Source organism: Delphinus delphis, chromosome X (assembly GCF_949987515.2).
Source record: "Delphinus delphis chromosome X, mDelDel1.2, whole genome shotgun sequence".
NCBI lineage: Eukaryota > Metazoa > Chordata > Mammalia > Artiodactyla > Delphinidae > Delphinus > Delphinus delphis.
The window spans coordinates 16,802,578-16,820,076 of record NC_082704.1 but is presented as its reverse complement, the minus strand read 5'-3'; the positions used below and the strand labels follow the sequence as shown (position 1 = coordinate 16,820,076).

At 36.3% G+C, this 17,499-nt stretch overlaps 1 protein-coding gene across 1 annotated transcript; it reads right to left on the bottom strand.

Moving 5' to 3' along the window:
• Nucleotides 1-260: 260 nt before the first annotated feature.
• Nucleotides 261-1,190, bottom strand: LOC132418785 (olfactory receptor 10A4-like). The gene is given in 3 exon segments (XM_060002772.1): nt 261-474; nt 476-860; nt 899-1,190. Coding segments are annotated over 3 exon segments (891 nt in total).
• Between the last annotated feature and the right edge of the window lie 16,309 nt (nt 1,191-17,499).

Genomic DNA, 17,499 nt, shown 5'->3' with positions numbered 1-17,499 from the left:
TAGCTACCTTACTGTGTTGCTATGAGGATTTAGCACAATAATCCATGCAAAGAAAAGCATAATGCCTAGTATCCACAAAATGTTTAATGAAAGAAATTTTGATACCCTTCCTGTTCATTAATGTGGAGAAACTTGATGGGACAAAGGAAAACTAGCTATTCTTGACCCTTTAGAAAGATTTCCACTTTGTTAGGGTTTTCACAAAATACCAAGAGCTACTAGAAAAATCAAACTTTCTTTCACAAGGTGTACATTCCTCATTACACCAATTTTCTCAGGGCTACTTTTACATCCCTGTTCCTTAGAGTGTAAATAATAGGGTTGAGGGCAGGGGTAAGTACTGTATACAGAAGGAAAAGCAACTTCAATAAGTCTTCATTCTGAGGCCCTGATGGGAAGCCACAGACAATGCCCAGAGTCCCATAATACAGACTGACCACTGTAAGATGGGAAGAACAGGTAGAGAAGGCTCTGCTTTCCTGTGACAGAAGGAATCCTGAGAATGGTGGAGATGATGTCAGTATAAGAAGCCAGAGTTAGCAGAAAGGGACCTAGTGCAAATAAAGAGGTGCATATAAAAGAGGTCATCTCAGCTACTTGAGTATCAGTGCAGGCCAGTTTCATGATGGGCTTCAGATCACAGAAGAAGTGGTCAATCTCACTGGCAGCACAGAATGTTAACCGAAAAATGTGGACCACGAGAAGGATGGGTGCCAGAAATCCAGCTATCCAAGAGGCGCCAGCTAGCTAGCTAGCAACCCATGATGTTGGAATAATGCAATAATTACAGATGGCTATGAAAATATCATAAGACATTACAACCAGTAAGAAGCATTCTGTAGCTACCAGAGCAGCAAAAATAAATAAATAAATAAATAAATAAATAAATAAATAAATAAATAAAACTGGCAAGCGCAGTCTGAGAAGGAAATAGGCCCATGAGGTGACAGCAATGTCCTTAGCATCATGGGCTCAATGGTAGTGGTGTAGCCAAACTCTAGGAAGGAAAAGTGGTCAAGCAAGAAATACATGGGAGGATGAAGGGAGCAATCAGCCAAAACCACAGTTAGGATTACAATGTTGCCCATGAGAGTCACCACATAGATGACCAAAAATACCCCAAAAAGAAGATACTGAAGGCCGTGAAGATCCCCCAAACCCAAAAGCCTAAGTTCTGAAATCTGAGTCATATTTTCTTCAGTGCTAGCCATGACTTGGATCTAAAAAATGAAAAAAAGAAAAGAATGACCATTGATCAAATTCTATTTTTAGAAAAAAATGAAACTGCTCAGAGGCATCGTACATATCAAGCATAATTGGCTTCTTTCTGGATGTTCAAGATTTTTAATTAATAAATTTGATCACAGTCCCCCAGAGGCCATTTGGAAAGTTCACCTTTGACTTCAATTATCCCTTCATATATAGAATGTATAGGCCCTTGAAACTATGCTTATGACATATGAAGATGCACATTTTTCCTGCTATTTATTTTTGAAAAAATAGAAAATATTCTATCTTTGGAGATCTTACTCTGGTTGTTTCTATTGCTGCTAGAGGTGTTATCATCAGCAGCAATGAATATTCTGAATGACTTACCTGTAAATTGTAAAAAGTCTATGATCAAATTTGTTTCCTGTTTTAGAAATTCCATACCAATTAAATAATATGACTTGAATTTCAAATGTTGAAGGATGTTTAATTCTTACAACTTATTTAATAGTAAGTTCTCTATACATTAGTAGAGGAGGCATAATGACATGAGGGTGAACTAGTGATGGTAGGGATATGGTATGGTATAATAGAGACATACCTGAATTCAAATTCCAGCTCTGCCACTGAATGACGTGTGCCTTTGAGTAAGTCACATCACTTATCTGACAGTTTCCTCATCTTTAGAACAGCATATTAATTCTATGTAACACGATTTGCACAATCACTGGTCCATATTAGTCATTTAATACATTCATTCATCCATTCGACAACACTTATTGAGTGCCTACTCTGTGCCAAACTCTTTGAAAGGTGCTTAGAATAAAATGGTGAAAAAGTCAAGAATTTTTTAACAAGTCAGGAGTACTCTCTACATCTCATGGAGTTAACGTTTTAGTAGGAAAGAAAGACTAAACACAAGTAAAGAGACCCATAACATAATTTTGAGTTGTCCACTATGAATGTAAAAAATAAGGACCCAAAATAGGAATATGCTGTATGTATGTGTGTTTAGGAGAGGGCTACTTTGGTTGGTGTGGTCAAGAAAATCCTAAAACATTGAGACCTAAAAAAATGGGAAGGAGATAGTCATGCAAGATTTGGGAGTGAGGGGTGGGAGAAAGTATTCTAGGCAGAGGGAACAGGCCTTAAGCAAGGAATGATTTAGAGTGTTAGAAAAACTGAAATTGAAAAATACATATATATGGTTTGGGGGAGTTGGAGAGAGAGAGAGAGACAGAGAGAGAGAGAAACAGAGTCAGAGACACAGAGAGAGAGACAGAGAGAGAGATAGAGACACAGAGAGACAGAGAGAAAGAGATGAAGAAGAGATGAGTAGAAAAACAGGAAAGGGCCAGGTCATCTATGTCCTTGTAGGCCATGCTATGCCATGTAGACGTTAAATATGGTAGGAATTCATTGGAGGAGGTTAAGCAGCATTGTGATCAAATTTACACATTATAAAGGAAACCATAAACAAGACCAAAAGACAACCCTCAGAATGGGAGAAAATATTTGCAAATGAAGCAACCGACAAAGGATTAATCTTCAAAATTTACAAGCAGCTCATGCAGCTCAATAACAAAAAAACAAACAACCCAATCCAAAAATGGGCAGAAGACCTAAATAGACATTTCTCCAAAGAAGGTATACAGACTGCCAACAAACACATGAAAGAATGCTCAACATCATTAATCATTAGAGAAATGCAAATCAAAACTACAATGAGATATCATCTCACACCAGTCAGAATGGCCATCATCAAAAAATCTAGAAACAATAAATGCTTGAGAGGGTGTGGAGAAAAGGGAACACTCTTGCACTGCTGGTGGGAATGTGAATTGGTACAGCCACTATGGAGAACAGTATGGAGGTTCCTTAAAAAACTACAAATAGAACTACCATATGACCCAGCAATCCCACTACTGGGCATATACCCTGAGAAAACCAAAATTCAAAAAGAGTCATGTACCAAAATGTTCATTGCAGCTCTATTTACAATAGCCCGGAGATGGAAACAACCTAAGTGCCCATCATCGGATGAATGGATAAAGAAGATGTGGCACATATATACAATGGAGTATTACTCAGCCATAAAAAGAAACGACATTGAGCTATTTGTAATGAGGTGGATAGACCTAGAGTCTGTCATCCAGAGTGAAGTAAGTCAGAAAGAGAAAGACAAATACCATATGCTAACACATATATATGGAATTTAAGGGAAAAAATGTCATGAAGAACCTAGGGGTAAGGCAGGAATAAAGACGCAGACCTCCTAGAGAACGGACTTGAGGTTATGGGGAGGGGGAAGGGTGAGCTGTGACAGGGCGAGAGAGAGTCATGGACATATACACACTAACAAACGTAGTAAGGTAGATAGCTAGTGGGAAGCAGCCGCATGGCACAGGGATATTGGCTCGGTGCTTTGTGACAGCCTGGAGGGGTGGGATAGGGAGGGTGGGAGGGAGGGAGACGCAAGAGGGAAGACATATGGGAACATATGTTTATGTATGACTGATTCACTTTGTTATAAAGCAGAAACTAACACACCATTGTAAAGCAATTATAGCCCAATAAAGATGTTAAAAAAAATTTACACCTTATAATCACTTTTTACACTGTGTAATTAATGAATTAGAGTGAGAACTTCATGGGTAGATTAAGACAGTTAAGAGATTATTTCAGTGGACCAAGTGAGAGATGATAGTAAACCTGAATAAAGTGGTTGCAAAAAAGTTGGAGGGAAGACAGGGTCAAGATACATTTTGGAGGTAGACATGCCAGGGCTTACTAATAAATTAGATGTGAGGAGTGATAAAAAGTGAACTATCAAAGATAACTCCTGGGTTTCTGGTTTGAGCAACTGTTTCTGTTTACTTTAATGGTGATAATGTGGAGGGAAGTTTAGGGGAAAGTTCAATTTGGAGGTGTTAAGCTTAAGATGTTTGTTTATGAGAATTCTGAGTGGAGAGGAGAAGTGGACAGCTGGATTTGAGAGTATGTAGCCCACATGAGAACGCTGGAGTAGAATATAAATTTAGGAATCATCAGCATACGGATAATATTCAAAGCCACAATAATGGACAAGGTGACCTGCAGAGAAATTATGGATACACAAGAATGTACTACGCTGAGCTTTAAGACCCTCTTTCTCTTAGGCCTGACAGAAGGAAAAGTAAGAAAAAGAGATTGAAAAGGAGTCAGTGAGGTAGGATGTAAAGTGGGAGGAAATACAATAAGAGAAGCCATGTTTGAAGAAAGTTATTGATTGTGTTAAAAGCTGGTATAAGGTTAAGATGAAGACACAGAATAGTCTCTTATGTTTGGTTACATGGAAAATAGATTCAGTAAAGTAGTGGAGACTGAAGAGGAACAGAAAAATTGAGTGGTAACTAGAGAGATGAGCATTGACTTTCCCTTTTTCATGCTGGTCAGAGTGATCCAGCATAGAGGGGTTTTTGATGATATATTAGTAAATGAGGAGCTAATTTTAAGAGTAAAATCTTTTATAAAGTGAGAAAGGATGGGATACAGAGCACAAGTGGAGGGGTTCACCTGTGGTAAGGACATGGACACTTCATCTTTTTAACAAGAGGAAGGCTAGAGAAAATAGATGCAGTTGTAGTAAGTTGATACATCTAACCTTAGGAAGATGGTGGAGTTTGCTTCTAATGGTTTCCATTTTCTCAACAAAGTAGGAGATGTTATCATGCAAAAGTGAGGGTAAAGGAAGACATATGGGAGGTTTGAGGGCAGAGGAAATATAACAAAATAGTCGTATCTGTAAATGAGAATGCTATCCTCCTTCTAGAAGAAACACTAAAATTTCCAGGCAGTATTGAGTGGCAATTTGATTTTTGAGAGCATAAGTTTAAGGTGTAATCACACGGCTTTCTTGCATGGTCTTCACTAGCAATGTTTAGCTAGAGTGGGGTAGGCAAATAGTTGGTTTCAATCAGATTTGGAGTTTGACAAATGAAAACAATGGAAGAAAAGAGGGGCAAGAGAGTTAGGGAATATTTGTAAAAACAGTTGTAATGAAGGACTATAGATAAGTGTTAAGTCTCTCCCATTTCCTTCTGCTGTTTATTAAAGACAGAAAGGACATTAAAACTGTCATTTGACCAACCCTTTAATTTTTTGACTAAAAAAGAAAATTCAGACAGGTAAATTGTCTTTCTTAGGATCTAGATCTAGTTAATAACAGAGCAGGAAATGACACCCAGGTCTTATTTTCTGGTTCTTGCTCCTTCCATTATAGCATGCTCTTATACTTTTTGCTTTCTTTTTGTCTCTCTTCAGTGTCCAGCCCTTAATGTGTAACATGTAAGTACCTGAAGAAAGACTTACCTTCAGTTTAGTAACATGTGTCGGGAGCTTAATGATTTTCAAAGAACTTTCAGATCCATCATTATTTTTAATCTTCCCAAAAATCTTGTGAGGTATGTGGGAGTGGGAGTAGGTCTTTGATTTGTCTCATCTGATTTTTCAGATACAAAAACTGAGTATGATGATTACTATACTACAACATTGTATTTCAATTATGGCTATTTTTTTGGAGGTAAAAAGTTAATCTTATGTATGTTGATATCAGTGTGAATTTGACAAGATGCTAATCGTATTATGAGCCAAGAGTTTTTGTTTAGTAACTGGATGATAGGAGTCATACGGAGATTGCCATCATCTGAGCTGAACAACAAATAACAGAAACTGAGGTAGCTTTCCATGATGGACATGTAACAAAAAACCTGCTTTAGGAAAAAGGGGTTTGGAAGGTAGGATGAAGTAAACTATTTCAGAGCTCTGGTGGGTGTCCAGCAAAAGTAGTACCTTCTTAGGAGAAGAGAGAGAAGGTATTTCAGGCAGAGGGAATAATGTGGAAAAACATCCAGTTACCTGAGGACCATGTTGGCCATTGATTTCAGAAAGATTGTTTGAGCAAAATGAGTAGGGGCCTGAGGACAAAAAAGCGGGGGAGCACATACATTTTTGGAGAAAGAAATACCAAAAAAAAATTTTTTAATGGGTTAAAGTGGGAGAAACAAAGAGAGTGATATCACAGAGTCCAAGGAAGGAAAGGAACCATCAGAATTGTTAGTAAAGGAGCCATGAATATTGGAGTGCTGTGACAAGAATCCTGACAGTACTGAGACAGGGATGTATAAAGTAAAAACAAGAAATGTAGGTTATTATTTCAAGACTGTTGGTGAAGTAAAGGAGAGGGAGAGAGAGCCAAAATAAAGTAGAGGTAGAAGAGAGAGAAAGGATTGAGAGAAGATATTCTTGTTCATTCTTGATTTTGCTTTTTAGTAAAGGAGAAACTTGATCAAGATTCTAGGTGAAGAGTCTAAGTCCAGAGAGAAGTAAATATGAAAGACATGCAAAGGGATGACTGATGGAGCAAGGAGGGTTAGAGGGGATAGGATGGGGAAATATACAAGTGGAGGCATTATCCTTAGACAAGAAAGAACAATCATCTTTTAGAAGAGGAGAAAGGGGTAAAGATGGGTGTGGATAGTGATTATCAAGATAATTACCTCATCTTTTTCCTTCCACTTGAGTTTGGAAACTTAAGCCATCCTTAGATGGCTACGATGAGCCCATGGTAGAGATGTTCACTTTGCTTCCTCAGAGCCTGTCTTCTTGTTCCATCTGCATATGTGGAGCCCAAAATACTTAGCAGAAACCAAAGTGGATTGCTAAGACATGTAGCTGGTTTGCTGTACCACTACTATGTCGTTTGACCAGGAATAGATCCAGCAACATCATGACAGACACGATATTATATGTCCTTTAAAAAGATCCGACAGGGCCTTAAGAATCATGGCTTTCCAACCTTTCCTTTTATATCTGCACAATTATACTTTACTCCCTAACTTCCCTGGAACCCACCAAGCTTCCAAAAAGAAGATCTAAGAGAACTTCACCCTAAAGGCTCTTTTGGTTTTCAGGCGGTTGTAACCAAAGCATTTTTAGCTCCTGCAGTGACCTCCTTTGGGTTTAGAAAGAGCACAATACTGGCCTATGTATCCATGTTTTAAACACTCCTACAACCTTCTGCAAGCAGGGATTGGTAGATACAGCTCAAATAAGAAAACCAATTATCTTTAAGTTTAGCTCCCAGGGGAGCTTTGCTTTTTAATTGAGAGATCAATGTTGGATTCTCATGACATCCTGAACTTCCCATTCAGTGACTGCTGACTAATAGTGTGAAATTGGAAATTGGAGTATCTGACATGTCACATGGGTTAGAGCCACGATCCATTTAGGCCAGCCACCAGAGGCTGCTGAAAGCACCAAGCAATAGCTTGGAGAGTGTACAATGTGAAAAAGTACTGAAACGAGTGACAGAAAATCTAGGTTCTAGACTTGGATCTCCTGCTGCATGTGCAATCTGGTGTGTCATTTATCTTTACTAAATCCCAGGTTTTCCTACTTTGAATGGGAGCGATAATCCCTGCCCTGCTGACCTCACAGAGTTGCTGTGGGACTCAAATGATGTACGGGAAACCCTTTATCAACTAGAAATCTATACGATCCATAGTAATATCATATTTGAGGAGTGTGTTAATGATGTCGCTGATCACAGAAGTTGAGGATAGTTTTGTCTTTAAGTTCAAAGATATCTGGACCCCTAAAACTAGAAGTAAAACTCTTACTTTTTTACATCATTAAATACCGCCTGAAAACATCTAAATCCCTTCCCCCAAAGCCTTCAGTCAACTTTAAATGAATTTTACATTCTAATTAAAAGCACAACTGTTAGAGTTTGGTTTTTATAATCGAATTAAAAGTCCTCTTACACAAGCTGCCAGAGGTAGTTTTTAAAACCAGTTACCTTGTCATTTTTCCACCCTTGGTAGACAGATTGCATCTGGCCTCCTGAGTAAGTTTTGTCAATGCAGGTTCATCTGCTCTCCAGGCTATAAAGAAAAGAGTTGTTTGGGGTAGTAAAACCTCTTTGTATAGCAGTTAGTGAGGCCTCTCCCATTTCTCTGATGACTTTGTGAAGCATCATACAAAACAGAGCACTTGTAGATACATAACAATTTCTTCTTATCCCAGGCCATCATCATTGTCACCATCTGGTTACAGAGTTCACAAACAATGCCTGGCCCCTCCTCTGTGTCAGTCAGTACTCTAAATGCTGGGAATATAAAGGTGAAGAAAGGCTGCAAAGCTGAATCCATGATTTACGAACTCAATGACTAATGGAAATGACAGACACGTAAACAAAGCAGTGGAACTGCAACATGATAAATGCAACAAAAGGACTCTGTATAACATGTAGATGTAGCACAGAGAAAGGAGTTGTGGGATGGGGGAAATAGTAACAGTGAAGGTCCATTGAAGGAACTGCCGTTTGGGGATTTTTTGGTTTATTTTCTTCCAAAGCACTTTTTCATCTATCATTTCATTAATCTTTATAATGCATTGGGTTTTGAAGGATGAATAGAAGTCTTTTGAGCCAATGAGTGGGTGGAGTTTCAGTCAGAGGGAATAGCATGTGCCAGTAAAGAGTGACAGTAGAGAAGGCTGGAGAAGGAGGCAGACACAGAAGATGGCGGGCCCTGTACACCATCCTAAACAGTGTGGACTTTATCCTGAGGGCAGTGAGAAGGGTTTTTAAATAGGGAAGTGGCGTACTCATGTTTGTGTTTTAGAAAAGCTATATACTTTGAGTGGATATGCAAATAAACTAGAGGCAAAGAAGGAGACTCAGACAGGAAGTCCAATGAAGAGGCTGTTACTTCAATTCAGGAAAGAATGATGGTTATTGGAAAAAGAGGGGAGCCAATGGCTTCAGGCAATAGTAACATCACTGTCTTTATCACTAAGACCATCTTGTCCCTTCATCATTATTCAACTTTATCAAAAGTAATTTGTGGAAGAAAATAATTTTTCTGAGTATTTGCAAACATATGAATGGATCATAACCCTGAAGTTCACGTGTGACTTAGTTATTTGGTGTCAACTCACATTTCCCATAGAAACAACAGCAGTCCTAAATCTCTGGCCATCCCAGAGAAATCGATTTAAAGTACAAAGTACTTGGAAAGCTTTATGTTTGCAGTGAAACATAATTGTTCTCTAATAACATTTGTCACATTAATAAACAAAAGAATGAAGGAATAAATGTATTAATATAATTTACTAACACAGGCAAAAGTCTGTATTAGGTATTATCAGAGATGCAAAGATGTCTCAGATGTAGCTCTTGGCCTTGAGGGAAATGAAAAAAATGCTTCAGCTGGACAGCTCACCAAAGTGACACCTCCTCTCTAATGGCCAGCATGCTCGCCACTAAGGCTCAGCAGGAAGTTTCATTAAAAGAAAATTCAATAAATGTTACATAATCTTCAATACACAAGAGTACTAACCTAAGAATCACACAAGGTGTCGGGTCTTTGATTTTAAGCTCATGAATTTTTCAAAAATGAAGTTTAATGAACAATACATAATTTGCACATGGTGAATAATTAAAACAGTATAACTAATCCTCCCTCCAATTCCAGACCAACAGTCCCTCTCTCCAGAGGCAACTACTATAAATTGTGGGTGCTTCAAGAAATTTTATGTGCTTATACCAGCATTTATATACATTTACATTTTTTCATATTTACACAAAAGTGATTGCACAATACATAATAATTTCACAGAGCTTTTTAATTTAATGTATTTTGGAGATCTTTCTGTATCTGCATGCATAGATCAATCTCATTCATTTTAACATTCACATTCTGCCTTGGCATATGAATAAGCCATTATTTATTTATTTTTGTTACAGAGCTTGTTTTGTAAGAAATAAAAACATTATAGATACGATGAAAATTCTTTTTGTCCCCAATCCCATTTCTCGTGAGCCCCAGAGGCATCCACTATGCTAAAGTTGCTGTGTGTCCTCCATGTTCATGTTTTTATCCTACTATATATGAATGTATCTATAAATAATACATGATAATATTTTGTATATTTTAAATTTCACACAAATGGCATAACATTTTGCAACTTGCTTCCCCCCAACCCCCGCCACTTCACATTTGTTTCTTTAGACCTATCCTTGTTGATAGTTGTAGTTTTCATTCACCCATTGTTGATTTATCTTGCTCCTAGTTATACTGAATACTGTGGGTTTGTTGGCTTTTCCTTGTAGGCTATAAATAAAAGTCCCGCAGTTGGAATTATTTTTCTCAAATCCTTGCTTTGACTTTGCACTGGATAGATTAATAAAAGGATGGAAGATTCTTATAAATTGAAAACCTGGAAACTTTTTGGTCTAGAAAAGGAAGGACATTTATGTTAATAAATTTTAGCCAGTACAAACAATGTTGCAGTAAATATTCTTGAATATGTTTTTTGTATTTCTTTAAGGTACCTAGGAGTTGAATTGCAGGCTCGGAGTATATTCATATTTTCATATTTACTAGGTATGACCAAATTGCTCTCTAAAGTGGATGTGCAAATACTTATTCCCACAAGTAGCGTAAACAGTTATGTTTCCTCACATTCTTGCCTGCATTTGGTATTAGCAGATATTTTTATTTGTGGTAATCTGATGTAATAGTATCTCTGTGCTAATTTAATTTGCATTTCCCTGATTATTAGTGAGGATAAAAGAATGTTTTCATCTTTTTACTGGCCATTCAGGTTTTCTCTTTTGTGCATTGTCCAATAATATTTTGTCCATTGTTAATTTGGATTGTTGTTTAATAAATGTAGTCCTTTACGGAATCCATATCTGTCTGTTATATATTTGTTGCAAATATCTTCTCCAAGTCTGTCACTTGCCTATTAACTTTGTTTATTGCAATGTCTTATAGCATAGAAAGATGGAAGGTTTTATTTTTTTTGATGTGGTTAAATTTATCAGTAATTTACAATTTGTACTTTTCAGGCCTTATTCAAAAAATCCTTTCCTACCCCAATAACATTAATATATTATTCTAAATTTCTTTTAAATTTTAAAAGTTTTTTGAAAAACGTTGTTATTGAGTCCATCTTGAATTTATTTCTATATATGATGAAATATAGGAAATTAATTTTATTTGTTCCGATATGAATAAGCAATTGTTTCTACACCACTTATTGAATAGTCCCTCATTTCCTCTCATGATCTACAATGTCAGTTCTGTCACATACTAAGGTCCCTTATACAGCTGACCCTTGAACAACATGGGTTTGAATTGCACAGGTCTACTTATACGTGGAGTTTTTCCAACAGTAAATACTACAGTACTACATTATCCGTGGTTGAATCCACAGACGTGGAACCAGGGATACAAAGGAACTGTGTGTATTTGAAGGGTCGACTGTAAATTATACATGGATTTTCGACTGCAAGGAGGGTTGACATCCCTAACCCATGCATTGTTCAAAGGTCAACTGTATTCTCAGCTTTCTGTCTGGGTCTCTCTTTTCTCCAACTGATCTGTTTGCCTCTCTCTATGCAAATACTATGCTGTTTTAATTACTATAGTTTTCTAAGTCTTGATATCTGTAGGATAAGTACTTCCTATTTATTCTTCTTCATAATTGTCTTCGATATTCTTGGTTTCTTAATTTTTCATATGAATTTTAGAATCAGTTTGTTAAGTTTTATGAAAAATCCTCTTGGAACTTTGTTTGGAATTGCCTTGAACTGATAGATTAATTTTTGGAATTGTGGACATCTTTAAGTTAATGAATTTTTCTATATGGAAAAATGGTATATATCTCCTCTTATTAAAGTCTTCTTTTAAGTCCTTCAGTAGTGCTTACAATATTTTCCTAAAGATAATGGGCATTTTTGTTAGAGTTTTACTTAGGTTAATAGTGTTGCTTGTTATTATGAATGGTAGCTTTATTTTAACTAGTTTTATCTTTTTATTTTTTTTTAATTTTATTTATTTATTTTTAAACATCTTTATTGGAGTATAATTGCTTTAAAATGGTGTGTTAATTTCTGCCTTATAACAAAGTGAATCAGTTACACATATACGTATGTTCCAATATCTCTTCCCTCTTGCATCTCCCTCCCTCCCACCCTCCTTATCCCACCCCTCTACGTGGTCACAAAGCCCTGAGCTGATCTCCCTGTGCTATGCGGCTGCTTCCCACTAGCTATCTATTTTACGTTTGGTAGTGTACATATGTCCATGCCACTCTCTCACTTTGTCACAGCTTACCCTTCCCCCTCCCCATATCCTCAAGTCCATTCTCTAGTAGGTCTCTGTCTTTATTCCCATCTTGCCCCTAGGTTCTCCATGACCTTTTTTTTTTCTTAGATTCCATATATATGTGTTAGCATATGGTATTTGTTTTTCTCTTTCTGACTTACTTCACCCTGTATGACAGACTCTGGGTCCATCCACCTCACAACAAATAACTCAATTTCGTTTCTTTTTATGGCTGAGTAATATTCCATTGTATATATGTGCCACATCTTCTTTATCCATTCATCTGTTGATGGACACTTAGGTTGCTTCCATGTCCTGGCTATTGTAAATAGAGCTGCAATGAACATTTTGGTACATGAATCCTTTTGAATTATGGTTTTCTCAGGGTATATGCCCAGTAGTGGGAGAGATTAGTACAAGCAACTCTATGCCAATAAAATGGACAAACTGGAAGAAATGGACAAATTCTTAGAAATGCACAACCTTCCGAGACTGAACCAGGAAGAAATAGAAAATATAAACACACTAATCACAAGCACTGAAATTGAGACCGTGATTAAGAATCTTCCAACAAACAAAAGCCCAGGACCAGATGCCGTCACAGGCGAATTCTATCAAACATTTAGAGAAGAGTTAACACCTATCCTTCTCAAACTCTTCCAAAATATAGCAGACAGAGGAACACTCTCAAACTCATTCTACGAGGCCACCATCACCCTGATACCAAAACCAGACAAAGATGTCACAAAGAAAGAAAACTACAGGCCAATATCACTGATGAACATAGATGCAAAAATCCTCAACAAACTACTAACAAACAGAATCCAACAGCACATTAAAAGGATCATACACCATGATCAAGTGGGGTTTATCCCAGGAATGCAAGGATTCTTCAATATACACAAATCAATCAATGTGCTACACTATATTAACAAATTGAAGGAGAAAAAGCATATGATCATCTCAATCGATGCACAGAAACCATTTTTTTTTTTTGCGGTACCCAGGCCTCTCACTGCTGCGGCCTCTCCCACCACGGAGCACAGGCTCCAGACGTGCAGGCTCAGCGGCCATGGCCCACAGGCCCAGCCGCTCTGCGGCATGTGGGATCCTCCCGGACTGGGGCAGGAACCCGCATCCCCCGCATCGGCAGGTGGACTCTCAACCACTGCACCACCAGGGAAGCGACACAGAAAGCTTTTGACAAAATTCAACACCCATTTATGATAAAAACCCTGCAGAAAGTAGGCATAGAGGGAACTTTCCTTAACATAATAAAGGCTGTATATGACAAACCCACAGCCAACATCATCCTCAATGGTGAAAAACTGAAACCATTTCCACTAAGATCAGGAACAAGACAAGGTGGCCCACTCTCACCACTCTTATTCAACATAGTTTTGGAAGTTTTAGCCACAGCAATCAGAGAAGAAAAAGAAATAAAATGAATACAAACTGGAAAAGAAGAAGTAAAGCTGTCACTGTTTGCAGATAACATGATACTATACATAGAGAATCCTAAAGATGCTACCAGAAAACTACTAGAGCTAATCAATGAATGTGGTAAAGTAGCAGGATACAAAATTAATGCACAGAAATCTCTGGCATTCCTATACACTAATGATGAAAAATCTGAAAGTAAATTAAGAAAACACTCCCATTTACCACTGCAACAAAAAGAATAAAACATCTAGGAATAAACCTACCAAAGGAGACAAAAGACCTATATGCAGACAATTATAAGACACTGATGAAAGAAATTAAAGATGATACAAATAGATGGAGAGATATACCATGTTCTTGGATTGGAAGAATCAACATTATGAAAATGACTCTACTACCCAAAGCAATCTACATATTCAGTGCAATCCCTATCAAACTACCACTGGCATTTTTCACAAAACTAGAACAAAAAATTTCACAATTTGTATGGAAACACAAAAGATCCCGAATAGCCAAAGCAATCTTGAAAATGAAAAACGGAGCTGGAGGAATCAGGCTCCCTGACTTCAGACTGTACTACAAAGCTACAGTAATCAAGACAGTATGGTACTGGCACAAAAACAGAAAGATAGATCAATGGAACAGGATAGAAAGCCCACAGATAAACCCATGCACATATGGTCATCTTATCTTTGATAAAGGCAGCAAGAATATACAGTGGAGAAAAGCCAGCCTCTTCAATAAGTGGTGCTGGGAAAACTGGACAGGTACATGTAGTAGTATGAAATTAGAACACTCCCTAACACCATACACAAAAATAAACTCAAAATGGATTAAAGACCTAAATGTAAGACCAGACACTATAAAACTCTTAGAGAAAAACAAAGGCAGAATACTCTATGACATAAATCACAGCAAGATCCTTTTTGACCCACCTCCTAGAGAAATGGAAATAAAAACAAAAATAAACAAATGAGACCTAATGAAACTTCAAAGCTTTTGCACAGCAAAGGAAACCATAGACAAGACCAAAAGACAACCCTCAGAGTGGGAGATAATATTTGCAAATGAAGCAACTGACAAAGGATTAACCTCCAAAATTTACAAGCAGCTCATGCAGTTCAATAACATAAAAGCAAACAACCTATTCCAAAAATGGGCAGAAGACCTAAATAGACATTTCTCCAAGAAGACATACAGATTGCCAACAAACACATGAAAAAATGCTCAACATCATTAATCATTAGAGAAATGCAAATCAAAATTACAAGGAGATATCATCTCACACCGGTCAGAATGGCCATCATCAAAAAATCTAGAAACAATAAATGCTGGAGAGGGTGTAGAGAAAAGGGAACTCTCTTGCACTGTTGGTGGGAATGTAAATTGATACAGCCACTATGGAGAACAGTATGGAGGTTCCTTAAAATACTAAAAATAGAACTACCATACGACTTAACTAGTTTTATTGAGGTATAATTTACAAACAATAAAATTCACCAATTATGTGATGAGTTTTGGCAAATGTATACAGTTGTGCAATGGTGACTACAATCAAGATGTGGAACATTTCCTTCACTGAAAAAAGTTTCCTCATGCCCCTTGAAATGAATCTCCTCCACTCACACTGGGTCCCTGGCTATTGGGGATATATTTCTTTTCACAATAGTTTGTCTTTTTCTAGAATTTTATATAAGTGGAATTATTATATATGGTATATAGGCCTTTGTGCCTGAATTCTTTTACCCAGGGTAATGTTTTTCAGATTCACCCATGTTTTTGTTTATATCAGTAGTTTCCTTTTAATTGCTGAGTAGTATTCTATTGTATGGATGTACCACAGTATATCCATTCACCAGCTCATGGTTGTGTCCATCTTTTGGCTATAATGAATAAAGCTATTATAAACATTCACATGACAAGTCTTTGTGTGGACGTGTTCTCTTTTCTCTTGGATAAATTCCTAGGGTGAGGTTGCTGGGTCATATAATACGTGTATGTCTAACTTCATAAAAATTGCCAATCTGCGTTATAAAATGGCTATACCATTTTTGCATTTCCACCAACAATATATGCAAAGTTCTTAGAGTTGTCCCACATCCTTAACAATACTTGATGTTATCAGTTTTCTTCATTTTAGCCAGTGAATGGTAACTATTAAAAAATTCTATTTTCTAATTGTTTTTGCTACTGTATAAGATTATTATTGAGTTTCTAAAAATATCTTCTTTGCAACAATATTTATGAATTCCCTTAATAGTTAAAATAATTTGTCTGAAAATTCTCTTTGGTTTTCTATGTAACCAATCAGGTAGTCTATGAATAATGATACTTTCTTCCATTCCAGTGCTTTAATCTATTTCTATTCTTTGTCTTATTGAATTGACAGTGATCTCTCCAATGCAATGTTAAATAGCAATTTGGAATGCAGTTATCCTTATCTTGTTCATGGCTCTGATGAAAATGTTTCTAAAGCTTCTACATTAATCATAATGTTTATTTTAGGTTTTTGGTAGCTATCATTGTCAGATTAAACTTTTCCCTCTATTTTGATTTGTTTCAAGGTTTTATTTTTTCCCATAGAGAAGAGTGGTTGAATTTCATTTAATTTTTTAAATCTATTGAGATGAATACATATTATTTTCTCTTTAATCAGCTTAAGTAATGTCTTATAGTAATGGATTTTCTAAGGTTAGACTATAATTTAATGCCTGAAAACAAGCCCATTTGATTGCGTAGTATTATTTTTATACATTTGTTGAGTTCAATTAATGAATATTTTAATTAGGACTTTTGAGATTTTTATCAAAAGTGAGATTGGCATATAATTTTTGGTCTTTTAAACAAGCTTGTCTGGTTTTGGTTTCAAGATTTTACTAACCTCATAAAATGGGTTGGGTAGATTTTCCTGTTTTTTCTGTTCTGTGGAATATTTTATATAATGTAGAGATTTCCTGTTCTGTGATAGTTTGATGAACCTTACCTGTGAAAGAATGTGGGATTGATGCCTTTGTTGGCAGAGAGGTTGGCTACTGATTGAACTTCTTCAGTGTCTAATGGCCTATTCATGTTTTCAACTTATTCTTGAATAAAATTTTGTTAATTTGGATTTTTCTACAGAATTTCTCATCTCATCAACGTTTTTATATTTATTGGCATAAAATATTTCATAACATACTCATTACTTTAAAAATCTAAAATGTTTAGTAATATTCCTATTATCATTGCTCATATTCATTATTCAGGTCTTGATTCTTTTTTACTTTTTCAATCTTATCAGAATACTGTCTATTTTATTAAGCTTTTAACAAATTAGGTTTTGGATTTATTAAGCATTTTAGTTTTTGTTTCCTATTTCATTAATTTTTGTTTTGATATTTATTTCTTTTCTTTTTCTTTCTTCTGGTTCACTTCACAATTCTTTTCTAACTTTTTGAGTTGAATGCTTAACATATTAACATTCAGCTATTTTGTTTCATATTGCATACATCACATTTTCTTATATCACATCAGTTACACTCTACAATTTGATATATGTCATTCAATAATAATTGTGTGTAATTCTAATTAAAATTTTTCTTTATTCCATTTAGAAGGATTTTTGTCTAAATGTATGGGGGTTTGGGGGTATTTTTTATTAACTTCTATTTTATTGCATTTTTATGAGAATGTTATTAATATGATATTGCTT